This window comes from Chiloscyllium punctatum, chromosome 20, assembly GCF_047496795.1.
Source record: "Chiloscyllium punctatum isolate Juve2018m chromosome 20, sChiPun1.3, whole genome shotgun sequence".
Taxonomy (NCBI): Eukaryota; Metazoa; Chordata; class Chondrichthyes; order Orectolobiformes; family Hemiscylliidae; genus Chiloscyllium; species Chiloscyllium punctatum.
In genome coordinates, this window is record NC_092758.1 from 71,455,664 (window position 1) to 71,474,430 (window position 18,767).

At 42.9% G+C, this 18,767-nt stretch overlaps 1 protein-coding gene across 8 annotated transcripts in view; it reads right to left on the bottom strand.

Annotated features, from left to right (window-relative positions):
- Nucleotides 1–18,767, bottom strand: part of uimc1 (ubiquitin interaction motif containing 1) — a 55,547-nt gene that overhangs the window by 29,025 nt on the left and 7,755 nt on the right. For 3 of the 8 annotated variants that reach the window (XM_072591055.1, XM_072591050.1, XM_072591057.1), the window contains exon 2: nucleotides 14,559–14,702. The exons of 1 other annotated variant lie outside the window; for it this stretch is intronic. In XM_072591055.1, the coding sequence (XP_072447156.1) occupies nucleotides 14,559–14,594 (36 nt within the window). In that variant the 5' untranslated portion in view covers nucleotides 14,595–14,702. Of the gene's footprint in view, nucleotides 1–6,897; nucleotides 6,948–14,558; nucleotides 15,459–18,767 lie in introns of those variants that run through there. 4 more of the 8 variants (XM_072591053.1, XM_072591054.1, XM_072591051.1 and 1 more) reach the window with 4 other exon arrangements.

Below are 18,767 nucleotides of genomic sequence, written 5' to 3' on the forward strand. Positions count from 1 at the left end.
CTTGACAGTGATGATCAAATCCCACGAATGAGCATTGAAAACTGATCAACATTTAAAAGACGACATTAGGTCAGATGACCAAAGATTTGATCAAAGAGGTAGATTGTATGGACCAACTTTTTATTCTTTTTTTTCCTCATTAATTCACAAATATAACTAGTCATATTACTAGTTAATACTCCAAAGACCAGAGCTTTCTGCCTACTTCCCAATGACTCATTTTGCAAGGGCTCCTTGATGCCATGCTCAATCAAGTGCAGCCTGATATCAAGGGCTGACACTCTTACCTCAGCTCTGGAATTCCACTCTTTTGTCCATGTTTGAACTAAGGCTATAATGAGTTTAGGTGCTGAGTGGACCTGGTAGAACCCAAACTGGGCACCAATGAGCAGCTTATTGCTAAGTAGGTCAGTGTTAGTGCCCTTGCTTTTTATGGTATACAGAAAAGACATGTAGGACAGTTAATCAGTCAGTTCAAGGATGAAATAAAAATTGGTGGGGTGATAAATAGGATAGTCTTACATTACAGGAGAATGTAGACAGGCTGGTCAGATGAGCTGATCAGTGGTAAATCAAATTCAATGTGTGAGGTGATGCATTTGGGAAGGAAAAATAAAGCTAGGAAATTCACAATGAACAGTAGGTCCATGGGCATCACCGAGGATCAGAGACACCTTGGTGTGCATGTCCAACAGACTCTTAAGGTAGCAGGACAATTTATTAAGTCTTTAAAGCAGCATATGGCATATTTGTTTTTATTAGCGTTGCCATGTACTTTAAGAGTGGGGAGGTTATGCTGGATTTGTATAAGTAGTCAGTTAGGCCACAGAGTGGAGTTCTAAAGTTCATATTATAAAAGGGAGGTGAACACACGGGAGAGGGTGCTGAAATTTAGAATCATAGAATCCCCACAGTGTAGAAGCAGGGCATTCAGCCGATCAAATCCACACTGATCCTGCAAAAAGCATCCCAGCCAGATCCACCTCCCTATCCTCTCCCTGTAACTCTGCATTTCCCATGGTTAATCCACCTAGTCTGTACATCCATGATACTATGGGCAATTTAACACAGCCAACCCACCTACTCTGCATATTTTTGGACTGTGGGAGAATATCAAAGCAGCGGGATGAAATCCATGCAAATACGGGGAAAAATGTGCAAACTCCACACAATGGTAGTCCAAGGGTGGAATTGAACCTGGGTCCCCGGCACTGTGAGACAGCAGTGCTAACTACTGAGCCATCATGCCACCACTTTATCAAACTGTTGACTCTGTATCAAACTGAGCTGGAAAATTTTAGTTATGAAGAGAGATTGAACACTCTGGGATTGTTTAACTTGGAGCAGAGGAGACTGAGTGGAGTGAGATGTATAAAATCGAGAGGCATAGACAGGGTAAACAGGAAGAATTTTTTCTCCATGGTGGAGGGATCAATAACCAAGGCACATTGATTTATGGTAAAGGGCAGGGGGTTTACAACAAATGTGGGGAAACGCTTTTTCACCCTCAGGGTACTGGGAATGTGGAACACATTGACTGTGAGGGTGGTAGAGGTAAAGGTAAAACCTTCAAAACATGTTAGCAGCATTGAGGTACATTTGCACTGCCAAGACATATAAGACTAAGGGCCAAATACTGAAAAAAAAAATGGGATTTTACTCATTGTATGGTTATTTTTTACTGGCACAGACCTGATGGTTTGAAGGGGCTTTTTATGAGCTATAGACCTCTATGACACATGCTGCTTGAAAGCACTGTTGACGACACCTTCCACAGCTTAACCGTTGATGGAGAGTAAACTGATGGGGTGATAATTGGCTGGTCGTGTTCCTCCTGTTTTGTGCATACAGGATATACTTGGAAAATTTTCTCCATGGTCAAGTAGATGCCAGTGTTTCAGCTGTAATGTAACAACCTGGCGAGGATGCAGCAAGTTCTGGAACACATATCTTCAGCCCTATTGCTGGAATGCTGGCAGGACACACAGCCTTTGCAGTATCCTTTGCAGTGCCCCTAACCATCTCTTGATATCACATGGAGTGAAGCAAATTGGTTGAAGACTGGCATCTGTGATGCTGGGGACATCTGGAGGAGGCTGCATTTCATCCATTTGACACTTCTGGCTACAGCAAACTTTTCAATCTTATATTTTGTATTAATATGCTGAGCTTTCCAAGCTTTAAGAATTGAATGGGATATTTCTGCAACATCTTCCAGTATAAGGATTGTACAGCAATTATTCGTATCAATACTATCGTGGGTAGATACAAGTAGCAGATTGGTAAGGACAAGGTCAAGGTCAAGTCAAACTTTCCCTTCTGTTGGTTCCCTGACCTGTTCCTGGACCAGGTCTGTGACAGCTTTACCCTTTATGATTTGGTAAGAGACACTGAAGCCATCTGCCCAGGTTACATTCTGTACCCTTGCTATTATCAGCGCTTCTCCTAATTGGTGTCAAATGAACAAGCACCGTTTCATCAGATGAGTGATATGTGGAGCTGGTAGAAGGTAGTTGGGGCAAATTTTCTGAAATGTATATAGTAGCGCTTTTTATATCAACATGTAAATGGTGCAACAAGGGACGGGTGGTGCTGGACCCAATTCTAGGGAAAGAAGCCAGTCAGATGCTTTTCAGGTGACAGCGAGGGAGCCCTTCAGCGACTGTGACCACACCACTGTACATTTTATTATGGAAAATTAGTTTGCAAATAAGGCAGTTATAAAATAAGGCAAGATCAAAACAGAATGGGAAGAGCAACATGAGAGTAAATCCACAGCAGAACAGAGCTCAAAAAGGATCTGGGGAGAGTACAGGACTAACATAGCCACTTGGATGGAAGGATGTTTTTCTGTCTGGAGGTCTGTGACTAGTGGTATTCCACAGGGATCTGTACTGGGACCTCTGCTGTTTGTGATATATATGAATGATTTGAATGAAAATGTAGATGGGTGGGTTAGTAAGTTTGCAGATGATACAAAAAATCGATGGAGTTGTGGATAGTGTAGAAGTTTGTCAAAGATATAGATCAGTTGCAGATATGGACAGAGAAGTAGCAGACTGGAGTTTAATCTGGGTAACTGTGAGGTGCTGCACTTTGGCAGATCAAATAGAGTAACAGAGCCCTACAGCACAGACATAGGCTCTTCAGCCCAAACTGGTCCACACCGAACAAGATGCCCATCCACGTTAACCCCATTTCCCTGCTTTTGGCCCATATCTTTCGAAAGCTTTCCTATCCTGTCCAAATACTTTATAAATGTTGTTAACGTACCCACCTCAACCACTTCTGCTGGTAACTCATTCCAAATGCATACCACCACCTGTGTAAAATAGTTGCCCCTCAGGTTCTCTTTTATTCTTTTCCCTTTAGTCCTCGGTTCCCCAACCCTGGGAAGACTGAGTGCATTCACCCTATCCATGCTTCTCACGATCTTATACACTTCAAAAGATCCCCCCCCACCGCCACACTTGAAAGGAGAAAGTCCAAACTTGTCCAACCTCTCCCTATGACTCAGACCCTTAAGTCCTGACAACATTCTTCTAAGTTTCCTCTGCACTCTTTGCAGTTTAACAACATCCTTCCTATAAGCAAGGTGACGAACACTGAACACAATACTCCAAGAGCAGACTCATCAAGGTCCTGCACAACTGCAACATAACGTCCCAACTTCTTCACTCAATGCCCTGACTGTCAAGGATTGTTAAGGAAAAGTATTTTATTAATGGCAGGACCCTGAACAGCGCTGATGTACAGGGGGATCTTGGGGGTTCAAGTTCATTGCTCCCTGAAAGTGGCCATGCAAGTAGATTAGATAGGATGGCAGAGGCGGCATATGGCATGCTTGTCTTTACTGGTCAGGGAACTGAGTACAAGAGTCAGGATGTCACATTGTAGCTTTATAAGACTTTGGTTGGGCCAAACTAGTTGTCAGATTACAGGATGGATGAGGCGCTTTGGAGAGGGTGCAGAAAAGGTTTAACAGGATGCTGCATTGGATTAGAGTGTATGAGGTTTAAGGAGAAGCTAGAGAAACTGGAGTTGTTTTCGGCAAAAGCTGAGGGAAGACAAGGTAAAAGTCTATAAAATTATGAGACGCATAAAAAGGGCTGATAGTCAGAATCTTTTCCCCAGAATTGAAATGTCGAAAACTAAGGGGGATGCATTTAAGATGTGAGCAAAGTTCATAGGGGATGGGAGGGGCACATGCTTTACAGAGAGAGTGGTAGGAGTCTGGAGTACACTGGAGTACGGGGTGGTCAAGGAGGCAAATATGACAGGGCCGTTTAAGGGACTTTAAGAGAAGCACATGAATATATAACGAATGGAAGGATATAGACCAAGGGCAAGCAGAAGGGATTAGTTTAATTTGGCATCGTGTTCAGCACACTATCATAGGTCAAAGGGCCCGTTCCTGTGCTGTACTGTTCTATGTTCTCTTTCAGGTGAGATGTAGATGCAACAAGCCCAGACTATTTCTAGGAATATTCAGGACTGAATAAAAAAAAAAGAGATAAATGGTACAAAGGAAGTAAAACATTGGAGGCCCTACAGGAGTACAGGAAGTGCAAAGGGGGACCTCAAGAACGCAATTAGGAGAACAAAGAAAGTGAGAGAGAAAACACTTGCATGTAAGATTAGGAAGAATCACAACGTATTCTACATGAATACCAAGGGGAAGAGAATAACCGGGCAAAGAGTACAGCATATTAGGACCAAGGCAACAAACTGTGAATGAGACCGCAGCACAGTGTTAAACAAATACTTCATACTCGATTTCACTCAGGAGGAGGAGGATGTAAGTACAGAATTCATGAAGATGGACTGTGGGGTTCTTAAGCAGATTAAGAAGTGAGGAGGTTTAGCAGATTTAAAAGTGAGCAAATCCGCATCTCCATATGAGTTGTATTCCAGGTGCTGTGGATGATAAGGGTCCTGACACAAATGCTTAAATCATCTCAATGGTAGAGAAACTATTGGAGAAAATACTGAAAAAGAAATATAAGCTCCATTTAGAAAGGAGCTTGACCAGGGATAATCAGCATGGCTTTGTCTGAGGGAAGTCATACCTAATAAATCTGGTGGAATAATTCAAAGGTGACTAAGCATTTGATTGAGTATAGGACAGATGATGTAGTTTATATTGATCTGATTAGGCCTTTGACAATGTCCAATTTGGACAAATGATAAACAAGGTAAAAAGCCTAAAGGATTCAGGTTAACATGGCAAGATGTAACCAAAATTGGTTTAGTGACAGGAGACAGATGGTTGTGGTAGATGGTTATTTGTCTAACTGGAGTCTAGTGGATCAGTGTTGGGTGCTTATTGTTTGTGATATTCATAAATGGTGTAGATGAGAATGTAGGGGGTCTGAATGGAGGTTTGCTCGCTGAGCTGGAAGGTTGGTTTTCAGACGTTTCATCACCATACTAGGTAGCATCTTCAGTGAGCTTCTGGATGAAGCGCTGGTGGTATAGCCTGGTGCTTTCTATTTATGTATTTGGATTTTCTTGGGTTGTTTCCTATCCTGTTCTTTTTCTCAGGGGTTTATAAGTAAGTATGTGGATGCCCCAAAGATTACCTGGGTGATTGACAACAGGAGGCATATATAAATGGATTAGTCAGTTGAGCAAATCAGTAGCAAATGTAATTTAACCCTGATAAATGAGGGAATGTATTTGGGAAGAAGGAACAAGGGAGCACTCAATGAATGGCAAGACACTAAGAATCTGAAATGAACAGAGAGATAGACAATAGACAATAGATGCAGGAGTAGGCCATTCAGCCCTTCGAGCCTGCACCGCCATTCAATATGATCATGGCTGATCATTCCCAATCAGTATCCTGTTCCAGCCTTATCTCCATAACCCTTGACTCCACTATCTTTAAGAGCTCTATCCAATTCTTTCTTAAATGAATCCAGAGACTGGGCCTCCACTGCCCTCTGGGGCAGAGCATTCCACACAGCCACCACTCTCTGGGTGAAGTAGTTTCTCCTCATCTCTGTCCTAAATGGTCTACCCCGTATTTTTAAGTTGTGTCCTCTGGTTCGGCACTCCCCCATCAGCAGAAATATGTTTCCTCCTGCCAGAGTGTCCAATCCTTTCATAATCCTATACGTTTCAATCAGATCCCCTCTCAGTCTTCTAAACTCAAGGGTATACAAGCCCAGTCGCTTCAGTCTTTCCGTGTAAGGCAATCCTGCCATTCCAGGAATTGACCTCGTGAACCTACGCTGCACTCCCTCAATAGCAAGAATGTCTTTCCTCAAATTTGGAGACCAGAACTGTACACAGTACTCCAGGTGTGGTCTCACCAGGGCCCTGTACAGCTGCAGAAGCACCTCTTTGCTTCTATATTCAATTCCTCTTGTTATGAAGGCCAGCATACTATTAGCCTTCTTCACGACCTGCTGTACCTGCATGCTTGCCTTCATTGACTGGTGGACAAGAACACCCAGATCTCTCTGAACAGCCCCTTTACCTAATTTGATACCATTGAGGTAGTAATCTGCCTTCCTGTTCTTGCCACCAAAGTGGATAACCAGACATTTATCCACATTAAACTGCATCTGCCATGCATCTGCCCACTCACCTAACTTGTCCAGGTCACCCTGTAATCTCCTAACATCCTCATCACATTTCACCCTACCACCCAGCTTTGTATTATCAGCAAATTTGCTAATGTTATTGCTGATACCATCTTCTATATCATTTACATATATTGTAAAAAGCTGCGGTCCCAGCACGGATCCCTGCGGTACCCCACTGGTCACTGCCTGCCATTCCGAAATGGAGCCATTAATCACTACCCTTTGTTTCCTATTAGCCAACCAATTCTCTATCCAATCTCGTACTTTGCCCCCAATACCGTGCGCCCTAATTTTACTCACTAACCTCTTGTGTGGGACTTTATCAAAAGCTTTCTGAAAGTCCAGGTACACTACATCCACTGGATCTCCCTCGTCCATCTTCCGAGTTACATCCTCAAAAAATTCAAGAAGATTAGTCAAGCATGATTTCCCCTTCATAAATCCATGCTGACTCTGTCCTATCCTGTTACTATTATCCAGATGTGCCGTAATTTCATCCTTTATAATAGACTCCAGCATCTTTCCCACCACTGAGGTCAGACTAACTGGTCTATAATTTCCTGCTTTCTCCCGCCCACCCTTCTTAAAAAGTGGCACAACATTAGCCGCCCTCCAATCCTCAGGAACCGACCCCGATTCTATTGAACTCTGGAAAATAATCACCAGCGCATCCACGATTTCCCGAGCCACCTCCTTCAGTACCCTGGGATGCAGGCCATCAGGTCCCGGAGACTTATCAACCTTCAGACCTAACAGTCTCTCCAACACCAAATCCTGGCAAATATAAATTCCCTTAAGTTCAGGTCCTTCAGCCACTGTTACCTCAGGGAGATTGCTTGTGTCTTCCCCAGGGAACACAGATCTGAAGTACCCATTTAATTCCTCTGCCATTTCTTTGTTCCCAGTAATATATTCCCCTGTTTCTGTCTTCAAGGGCCCAATTTTTGTCCTAACCATTTTTTTGCCTTGGACATACCTAAAAAAGCTTTTACTATCCTCCTTTATATTCTTGGCCAGTTTACCTTCGTACCTCATTTTTTCTCTGCATATTTCCTTCTTACTAGTCCTCTGTTGTTTTTTAAAAGCTTCCCAGTCCTCAGTTTTCCCACTTATCTTGCCTAAGTTATACTTTTTCTCTTTTAACTTTATATGTTTCTTTACTTCCCTCGTCAGCCACGGCTGCCCATGTCTCCTCCTGGGATCTTTCTTCCTTTTAGGAATGAACTGATCCTGCAACTTCTGCATTATACACAGAAATATCCGCCATTGTTCCTCCACGGTCTTCCCTGTTAAGGTATTGCACCATTGAACTTTGGCCAGTTGCTCCCTCATAGCTCCATATTTCCCTTTATTCAACTGAAATATTGTCACTTCCGATTGTACCCACTCCCTCTCAAATTGCAGATCTTATCCACAGATCCCTGAAGGAAGCAGGACTTGTTATAATAGGGTAGTTAAGGCAGCATTTGGATTTCTTGCCTTTATCAGTCATGACACAAATTACTAGAGCAGGGAAGTTTTGTTGGAGCTCTACAGAACTTTGGTTAGGCCACAGCTGGAATACTGTGTTCAATTCTGGTTGATAGGAAGGATGCAATTGACTGGAGCTGGTGCAAAGGAAATTAACCAGGATGTTGTTACCTGGGATGGAGCATTTCAGCTATAAGGAGGAGACCTAACAGACGTGTAATCTTAAGATTATGAGGAGACAGTGTGAATAAAAAGCAGCTGTGCTCCTTAGTAGAAGGGTCAATAACAGGAGGAATATTTTTTAAATGAAAAGCAGGGGCTTTGATGAAAAACTTTTTCGCCCAGAGATAGTGGAATGGTGGGAGACTGGAATATGCTACCTGGGAGGGAAATCTTTCATTCTTTAAAACGTACCTGGATGAGCACTTGAAGTGTCATAACATTCAAAGCTATATTGCCTCATGTAGGTAGCAGTGTAATTTTGGCAATACAGATTTGAGGTGCCAAAGGGCCTTTTCCATAAAGTATGATTCTCCAGTAGGTTTTCTTACCTTTAACTGACCTGATGCCATGAGAGTTCATAGGGTCCAAAGTTAATGTTAAGGACTCCTGGTGCAAACCCAATCTGACTGTCTACCACTGTGCCACGAGTTTTGGTGGGCCTGTCTTCCCAATGGGACTGAACAAGAATAGTGTAAGTGTTGTCTGGCACACTTCTACAAGGTAAAATTCTGTGAGTATGACTATTTCAGGCTGTTACTTGACTTGTCAGTTGGAGAGCTCTCCCAACTTTAGTTGGTAACAAGGACTTTGCAGAGTCAACTGGGTTGGCTGACCATTGTAGTTTCCATCTCGGTGATGCCAGGTAGTCTGTCAAGTTCCATTCTTTGATTTACGTTTTGTGGATATTTTGATATAATTGCCCTTTGAATCTCAATTGTATGTCAACTACATTGCTGCATATCTGGAATCACATGTCACAGAGTTATACAGCATTGAAAATCACCCTTCGGTCCAACTCAACCATACCGACCATGTATCCAAACTGATTTTGTCCCATTTGCTAGCATTTGACCTCTTAAACCCTTCTGATACATGTACTCATGAACATGCCTTTTAAGGCTGCAATTGTACCCGCTTTCATCATGTCTTCTGGCAGCTCATTCCAAACGTGCATCACACTCTGCGTGAAAATACGGTCCTTCCAGGTCCCTTTTAAATCTTTCCCCTCTCACCGTAAACCTATGCCTTCTAGTTTTGGACTCCCCTACCCTGTGAAAAAAACTGTGGCTATTCATCCTACCCATGCCCCTCAATTTTAGAAACCTCTATAAGGTCAGTCCCTCAGCCTCCCAAGCTCCAGAGGGAAAAAAACTCCCTATAACTCAAACCCTCCAACCCCAGCAATACCCTTGGAAATCATCTTTGAACCCTTTCAAGTTTCACATCTTTGACATAGCAGGGAGACCAGAATTGATTGCACTATTCTAAAAGTGGCCTAACCAATGACCTGCACAGCTGTAATATGACACTCCAACTCCTAAACTTAATGCACTGACCAATGAAAGCAAGCATGCCAGACACCTTCTTCACTACACTGTCAATCTGTGACTACACCTTCAAGGAACTTTAACTCCAAGGTCTCTTTGTTCATCAATATTGCCCAGACACTACCATTATTTGTACACGTCCTGCCCTGGTTTGATATACAAAACTGCAATAGTTCACATCTATCTAACAAACTCCATCTGCCAATCCTCAGCTGATTGGCCCATCTAATCAAATCCTGTTGTACTCAGATGTGGAGGTGCTGGTGGTTGGACTGCAGTGGACAAAGTAAAAAAAAAATCACACTCCACCGGGTCACAGTCCAACAGGTTTATTTGAAACTGCAAGCTTTCTGAACCCCCGCTCCTTCCTCAGGCAGCCAGTGAGAGAGAATGGATAGGATAAATAGACAAAGTCTTTTCTCTGGGGTTGGGGAGTCCAGAACTAGAGGGCAAAGGTTGAGGGTGAGAGGGGAAAGATACAAAAGAGATGTAATGGGCAACTTTTTCATGTAGAGGTGGTATGTGTATTGAATGAGCTGCCAGAGGAAGTGATGGAGGCTAGTGCAATTGCAACATTTAAAAAGCAACTGGATGTGTATATGAATAGAAAGGGTTTGAGGGATATGGGCCGGGTGCTGGCAGGTGGGACTAGATTGGGTTGGGCTATCTGGTCGGCATAGGTTGGACCGAAGGGTCTGTTTCTGTGCTGTACATCTCTATGACTAACACATCAGACACAGAATTTATACATCAAAGCTAAAAGGGTCATAGAACTTTTGTAAATGTATTGACCAAACCTATTAAGTCTTTAATCAGTTAGAATGAAGATGCAGGTTTCAATTGATTAATATGTAAATTAGTCCTTTCAAGTCACAGCCCTGACATAACTTCTGGTTTTATCAAAATAAAGGTGACCCCTCAGGTCAGACAGTGTGTTTTAGTGTGAGGCTCCGTTTCAAGTCTGTTTGCATCTCAGCCTGGAGTCAGACTGATTTGGAGTTGCTTGGTGTTGGACTGAGGTGTACAAAGTTAAAAATCACACAACACCAGGTTATAGTCCAACAGGTTTAATTGGGAGCACTAACTTTCGGAGTGCTGCTCCTTCATCAGGTGGTTGTGAAGTACACAACTGTAAGACACAGAATTTATAGCAAAAGTTTACAGTGTGATGTACTGAAATTATACATTGAAAAATACCTTGATTGTTTGTTGAGTTTCTCGTCTGTTAGAATGACCATGATAGTTTCACTTCTTTCATGAGTAAATCACAAAACCTTTTTTAGAAGTTACATTCTCAGGTTAACTACAACAATTGGTGTCAGCCAGACAAGATGTTAAGATTTTGAAGGTATTAGCCCCCTGTGTTCCCTGTCTATGCCATAATGTTTAGACTGAGTCTAATCTAAAAAGTGAGTTAACAGAGTCTTACATGGGTTCATGCAGTTTTTGAGCAAAGTACAATGTAACTCTGCAAGTACAAACTCACCCCACAAACATACATGTGCACGCACATGTCTATGTACAGGAGTGCGTGTGCGTGTGTGTGTAGGAGTGTCCTACTTTATTTCCAAAGTAGGAATTTATAAAATGCCACATGGACTGACTGCCTACAGATTGTGTGCTTTTTGAACAAAATAGAATGGATCTGCAAATACAAATCTGCAAATTCACCCCATAAATTTGTGTACATGTACGTGTGTGTGCTTGTGTGTATGAGAGCGAGAGCGAGAGAATTTGTGAGGGAGAGTGTGTAGGTATATGGGTGGTGGTTTGTGCATGTGCGGGTGTGCTTGACAGAGGGGGAGAAGGGGGGGTAGAGAAAGAGAGAGAAAGAGTGCGTGTGCGCAAGTGTGAGCGATTATAAGCCTGTGAGAGTATGAGTGTGTGTGTATGAGAGGAGGGAGGGTCTATGTGAGTGTGTGTGTGTTTGAGAGTGTATGTGTGCGCATGCAGAGTGTGGTAGAGTCATCTATAATGTGACATGAACCCAAGATGCCAGTTGAGGCCCTCCTCACGGATATCGAATATGGGATCGGCAACTCTGCGTTGCTGCCTGTCCGAAGTCCGCCTTGGAGGACATATACCCACTAGACCACTGAGGTGTTCCCACACATCCCTGTCTGGTGATTGTTGCATGGTGTCCGTTCATCCGTTGTCATAGTGTCTGCTTGGTTTTGCCAATATACCGTGCCTCTGGACATCCTTGCCTGCAGCATATAAGATATACAATTTTGGTTGAGTACCTGCTGTGCATATACTGGGTGCTGTCCCCACATGTAATGGTCTATGCTTTGATATGTCTTGCAGTGGTTGCCATGACACATGCACTTGGTTGCAGGTACTCATGTAACTTGGCCAACGTTGCCCCAAAACATGGTATATTGGCAAAACCAAACAGATGCTACGACAATGGATGAATGGACACCGTGCAACAATCGTAAGACAGAGATACTCCCTTCCAGTGAGGGAACACTTCAGCGGCCGAGGACATTCAGCCTCAGATCTTTGGGTAAACGTCCTCTCAGGCGAACTTCAGGACACATAACAATGCAGAGTTTCCAAACAGAAGCTGATAGCCATGTTCGGTACCCATGAGAATGGCGTCAACTAGGATCTTGAGTTCATGTCACACTACAGGTGACCTCACCACGCTATATACACTCTCTCACACATACTCTCACTCATACATACACAAACATGGACTCTCTTACAGGCATATACTCCTTCACACTCGCTCGCACACACACTCACACGCATGCTCTCACGCTCACAAACATTCCCTCTCAAGTACACACATACACTTTCTCTCAAGAGCACGTGCACACTCACACACACACATACAAGTCTTTGGGTGAATTTGCATTTGCGGATTTATATTTGCAGATACATTCTATTTGTTCAAAAAAGCACAATCTGTAGGCAGTCAGTCAGTGTAGCACTTTATAAATTCCTACTTTGAAAATAAAACCAGGCTGAGACACAAACAGACTTGAAATATAGCCTCACACTAAAATGCACTGTCTGACCTGAAGGGTCACCTCTATTCTGATAAAACCTGAAATTATCTCGGGGCTGTGACTTGAAAGAACTTCTGGGATTTACATATTAATCAATCGAAACCTGCATCACCATTTGAACTGATTAAAGACTTAATAGTCATCTAGGTTTGCTCGATACATTTGCATAAATTGTACAATCCTTTCATCTTTGACATATAAATTCTGTGTCTGTTCCATTCTCTCTCACTGGCTGCGTGAAGGAGGAGTGGGGCTCTGAAAGCGTGCAGTTTCATATAAACCTGTTCAACTTTAACCTGGTGTTGATTTTTGTACTCTGAGATCACCTCCTTCACTGTCCACTAAACCATCAATTTTGGTCTCAACTAATTAACCATACTTCCTATATTCACATCTAACCATGAGCAGTGGACACAACATTGATCCTCCACAACACCGGAGGCCATAAACAACCCTCTACTCTTTTAAACAAAATATATAAACAGAAAGACAAGCAGCACAGCCCCCACCCCTGCAACACTGTCCCCATTAGACACTCCTGGGACAGGAACAGCACTGGCTGGAACACAGAAACAGAAATACAGCTTCCTCGACTTTGTTAAACAAAAATAAAGATCCTAATAGTCTGGGAAGAAAAGAAATAAACAAACAAAAAGTAGCTCTCCCTTGACTCTGTCCACACCAACCTCTTTGGCACAGTGACGACAAGGGGCAAGTAAAAATAAATTCAAGCAATATCAAAGAAAATGAAAAATTAATCAGAAAATCCCATTTGCTCCATTCCCATTGAAAGGTCTCAGGACAGATACAACAGTGGTTTAAAATCAAGAATTTGCCCTGCTCATTTCAACTGAAGATAAAATTTCACTCCTCATCAAGCACATCTGGGACAGGGACAGTAAACTAAAATAACAGCCCCCTTGGCCTCTCCAAGGGATCCAAAATCAAAACAAAGGGAAAGTAAAACTGCCCTCTTCCTGGGTCACCATGCTGAAAACAAACAAATTCAAAAGGCAAAATGGAAACATGTACCTCTGAAGAATTTAACTAAATCAGAAAATCATTATCCAGGTTGACAATGTACTCCAGTCCCTGCTGTGCCCACAAGGCTTGAAAAATCTCGACCATGCCAGTGAGCTCCATGTGCTCCCTCTCCAGGGATACAAGTGTGGATGTAATCGCAAAAGGGTAGACAATTAAAAATGATGAGCCCACCCTCGGCTCGCTGTCAAACACGTTAGTGGTCATCTTCAAGTCAAGCCATGAGAAGGCCTGTAGACTTGACCACCCCTCCTCACACAGAATGCCCATAGAATGGAGTGTTTTATTTTAACAGCAGCTCCTTCAAAAATCTAGGTTAGAAATCACACAAAACCAGGTTACAGTCAAACAGGTTTATTTGTAAGTACAAGCTTTCGGAATGCTGCTCCTTCATCAGGTAGCTGGTGGGGCAGGATCACAGGACACAGAATTTATAGTAAAAGATCAATTTGTCATACAACTGATGCAATGTATTGAACAAACCTGGATTGCTGTCAAGTCTTTAATAACTTAGAATGGGCTGCAGGTTTCAATTCATTAATATGTAAATCCCAGAACTTCTTTTAAGTCACATTCCCGAGATAACTTCAGCTTTTATTTTAAAAAGTGACACCTCAGTTCTGGCACTGCATTATAAGGGGAGGTTAGAGTCTGTCTGTATTCCAACCTAGAGTCAGACCGGCTTTATTTCGAAAGTAGCAATTTATAAAATGTCCTGGTGTTGTGTGATTTTTAACCTTGTCCATCCCAGTCGAACTCGGGCACTCCCACTTTAACAAACTAAAAAGGGGCTGCAAATGGACATACTAAACATAAATGTGAAACATGGTCTCCTCCAGGCCACAGAACATGCACGTGGTCTGGCATCAAGTAAAGTTCCTTGTCACCTGTTGCATTGGATTGCTGCATGCAGCACTCTCCATCCCCGATATGAGAGAGGAGTATCCTTTCGTATACCTTGTTAAACACCTCACTGAAGTCCATATAGACAACGTCCACTCCTCAGCCTTCTTCAATCTTCTTTGTCACCTCTTCAAAAAACTCAGTCAAGTTAATATGACAAGATTTCCCACACACAAAGCCATGTTGACTATCCATAATGAGTCTCTGCCTTTCCAATTACATGTAAATTCTATCCTTCAGAAGCCCATCCAACAGTTTACCCAGCACGGATGTCTGGCTCACTAGTCAACAGTTCCCTGGCTTTTTCTTACCACCTTTCTTAAATAATGGCACCATATTAGCCACCCTCCAATCTTCCCACACCTCACCCATGGTTGTCGATGATACAGATATCTCAGCAAGGATCACAAAAATCTCTTCCCTAGTTTCCCACAAAGTTCTGAGATACACCTGATCAGGTCCTGGGGATTTATCTACCTTTATGCACTTTAAGATATTCAGTACCTTCTTTTCTGTAATATGAACACTTTTCAAGACATCATTATTTATTTCTCCAAGTTCCCTAGCTTCCATGTTCTTCTCCACAATCTATTTTGATGCAAAATATTTGTTTAATGCCTCATCCATCCCCTGCAGTTCCACACATAGATGGCCTCATTGATCTTTAAGGGGCCCTATTCTGTCTCGAGTAACTCTTTTGCTTTTAAACTACTTGTAAAATTTCTTTGAATTCTCCTTAACTGTATTTGCCAAAATTATCCTGCATCCCCTTTTTGCCCTTCCGATTTCCCTGAGGTATATTCCAACTGTCAGACCAAGTGAGGACAGCTAATTTCCTTCCATAGGAGGTCATTACTGAATGAGTATTTTTTTGACCATCAGCAATAATTACAAGGTCACCATTAAACTAAGTTAAAAACCCCACAACACTAGGTTATAGTTCAACAGGTTTAATTGGAAGCACACTAACTTTCGGAGCCCTGCTCCTTCAGCTCCGAAAGCTAGTGTGCTTCCAATTAAACCTGTTGAACTATAACCTAGTGTTGTGGGATTTTTAACTTTGTTCACACCAGTCCAACACCGGCATCTCCAAATCATGACCATTAAACTAGGTGCTCTTTAGATTCCAGATTTTGTTTCAATGAACACAAATTCATCAAGGTGAGATCTAAATTAGGTTTGGGATACAATTTACCAGTTCATGACAAAACCACAATGCCACTGCCTCCCTTCTTATAGAGTCAGATTTGTATGGCACAGAAATAGATCCTTTGGTCCAACTCGTCCATGCCAACCAGATATCCTAAATCTGGTTCCATTTGCCAGCATTTGACCTAAGTCCCTCTAAATGCTTCCCATCCAGATGCCTTTTGAATGTTGTAATTGTGCCAGCTTCCACCACTTGGAGCTCATTCCATGCACACACCACCTTTTGTGTGAAAATGTTGCCCCTTATATCCCTTTTAAATCTATCCCCTCTCACCTTAAACCTATGTCCTCTAAGTTTTGGACTCCCCACCCTATCCGTGACTCTCATGGTTTTATAAACCTCTTTAAAAGGTTATATAATTGCCATAAGATTATATATAACCTCAGTCTCCGATGCTCTAAGGAAAATAACCCCAGCCTATTCAGCTCAAACCCTCCAACCCCGGCAACATCCTTGTAATATTTCTGAACCCGTTGAAGTTTAACAACATCCTTCCTATAGCAAGGAGACCAGAATTCAATGCAATATTCCAAAAGTGGCCAAATCAATGTCCTGAATCGACACATGACCACCCAACTCCTATACTCAATGCTCTGACCAATAAAGGCAAGCACATTGAACACCTTCTTCACTACCCTGTCAACCTGAGACTTAATTTTCAAGGAACTATGAACCTGCACCCCAAGGTCTTTTTGTTCAGCAACACTCCCCAGGACAGTACCATTAACCATACAAGTCCTGCCCTGGTTTGCCACACCAAAATGCAGCACCTCACATTTATCAAAATTAAACTCCATTGGCCACTCCTCAGCCTATTGGCCCATCTGATCAAGATCCCATTTTACTCAGAAATAACCTTCATTAATTTTAGTGTCATTTGCAAATTTACTAACCATTCCACCTATATTCACACCTGAATCATTTACATAAATATAAAAAAGCAGTGGATTCAGCACTGATCCTTGTAGCACACTGCTAGTCACAGACCTTCAGTCCGAAAAACAAGCCTCCACTCTTTTAAACAATAAGTGCAAATATAAAAAAATCGAAGATTCCCCCCAACAGACACTCCCGCGACAGGGACAGCACTGGGTGAAACACAGAGCAAAGCTCACTCTGCTCTTTCAAAACAGAAAATAAAGCTGCCTTGACATTGTTAAGCAAAAAAGAAATTCTAATTCACTCGGGAAAAATAAAAATCAACTACCAATCAAAGAAATGGCTTTCCCTTTACTTTGTCCTCACACGTTCCACAAAGATTTACCTGTACTTCGACACACGTCACCTGTGTCCGTTGCTCCAATGTGGTCTCCACTACATTGGGGAGACAGGACGCCAACTTGCAGAATGTTTCAGAGAACATCTCTGACACACACACACACACACACACACACACACACACACACACACACACACACACACAAAACATCCCCACCACCCTATGGCCGATCACTAACACCCCTCCCACTCCACCAAGAACATGCAAGTGCTGGTCTTTCTCCACCGCCAAATCCTAACCATCTGACACTTGGTGGAAGAACACCTCATCTGCTGCCTTGGAACCCTTCGACCACATGGGCTCATTGTGGATTTCACCAATTTCCTCATTTCCCCTCCCCCTCACTTTATCCCAGATACAAACTTCCAACTCAGCACCACCCTCTTGAACTGTCCTATCTATCCATCTTCCTTCTCCCCACCGCCCCCATCTGCTCCCCCTCTTCTCTGACGTATCACCTTCTCCCCACCATTATCTACCTATATTTTCAGCTACCTTCCGCTCCGCCCCGCCCCGCCCCACCCACCACCCTCCCATTTGTCTCTCAGCCCCCTTGGGCCACAAGCCACATTCCTGATGAAGGGATTATGCTCGAAACGTCGATTCTCCTGCTCCTCAGATGCTGCCTGACCTGATGTGGTTTTCCAGCACCACACTCTGACTCTATCCTGACCAAACCTCTTTTAGGAAGGGACCAAAAGGAGCTAAAGAATAAGTAAAGTCAAGCAAAATCAAGAAAACAAATAAACAACTAAATAAATAAACACTCCCCCCTCCGTCCCTATCGAACACTCCTGGGATAGAGACAAATTGGTTTAAAATCCAGAGGAAGTTTCACTGCTTATTTCAACTGAAAATAAAACTCCCCTCACTGATCCCCACCAAGCACATCTGAGACAGGGACAGTACGGGCTAAGCCCCTTGGCTCTTCTAAGGGGTCCAAAACAGAAACAATGGGAAAATAAAATAGCCCTCTTCCCAGGGCACCAAACTGAAAACAAATTGCAGTTTAATGTGGATAAATGTATGGTTATCCACTTTGGTGGCAAGAACAGGAAGGCAGATTACTACCGAAATGGAATCAATTTAGGTAAAGGGGCAGTACAAAGAGATCTGGGTGTTCTTGTACACCAGTCAATGAAGGTAAGCATGCAGGTACATCAGGTAGTGAAGAAGGCTAATAGCATGCTAGCCTTCATAACAAGAGGGATTGAGTATAGAAGCAAAGAGGTTCCTCTGCAGCTGTACAGGGCCCTGGTGAGACCACACCTGGAGTACTGTGTGCAGTTCTGGTCTCCAAATTTGAGGAAAGAAATTTTGGCTATTAAGGGAGTGCAGCGTAGGTTCACGAGGTCAATTCCTGGAATGGCGGGATTACCTTACACTGAAAGACTGGAGCGACTGGGCTTGTATACCCTTCAATTTAGAAGACTGAGAGGGGATCTGATTGAGACATAAGATTATTAAAGGATTGGACACTCTGGAGGCAGGAAACATGTTTCCGCTGATGGGTGAGTTCCGAACCAGAGGACACAGCTTAAAAATACGGGGTAGACCATTTAGGACAGAGATGAGGAGAAGCGTCTTCACCCAGAGAGTGTTGGCTGTGTGGAATGCTCTGCCCCAGAGGGCAGTGGAGGCCCAGATTCATTTAAGAAAGAGTTGGATAGAGCTCTCAAGGATTGTGGAATCAAGGGTTATGGA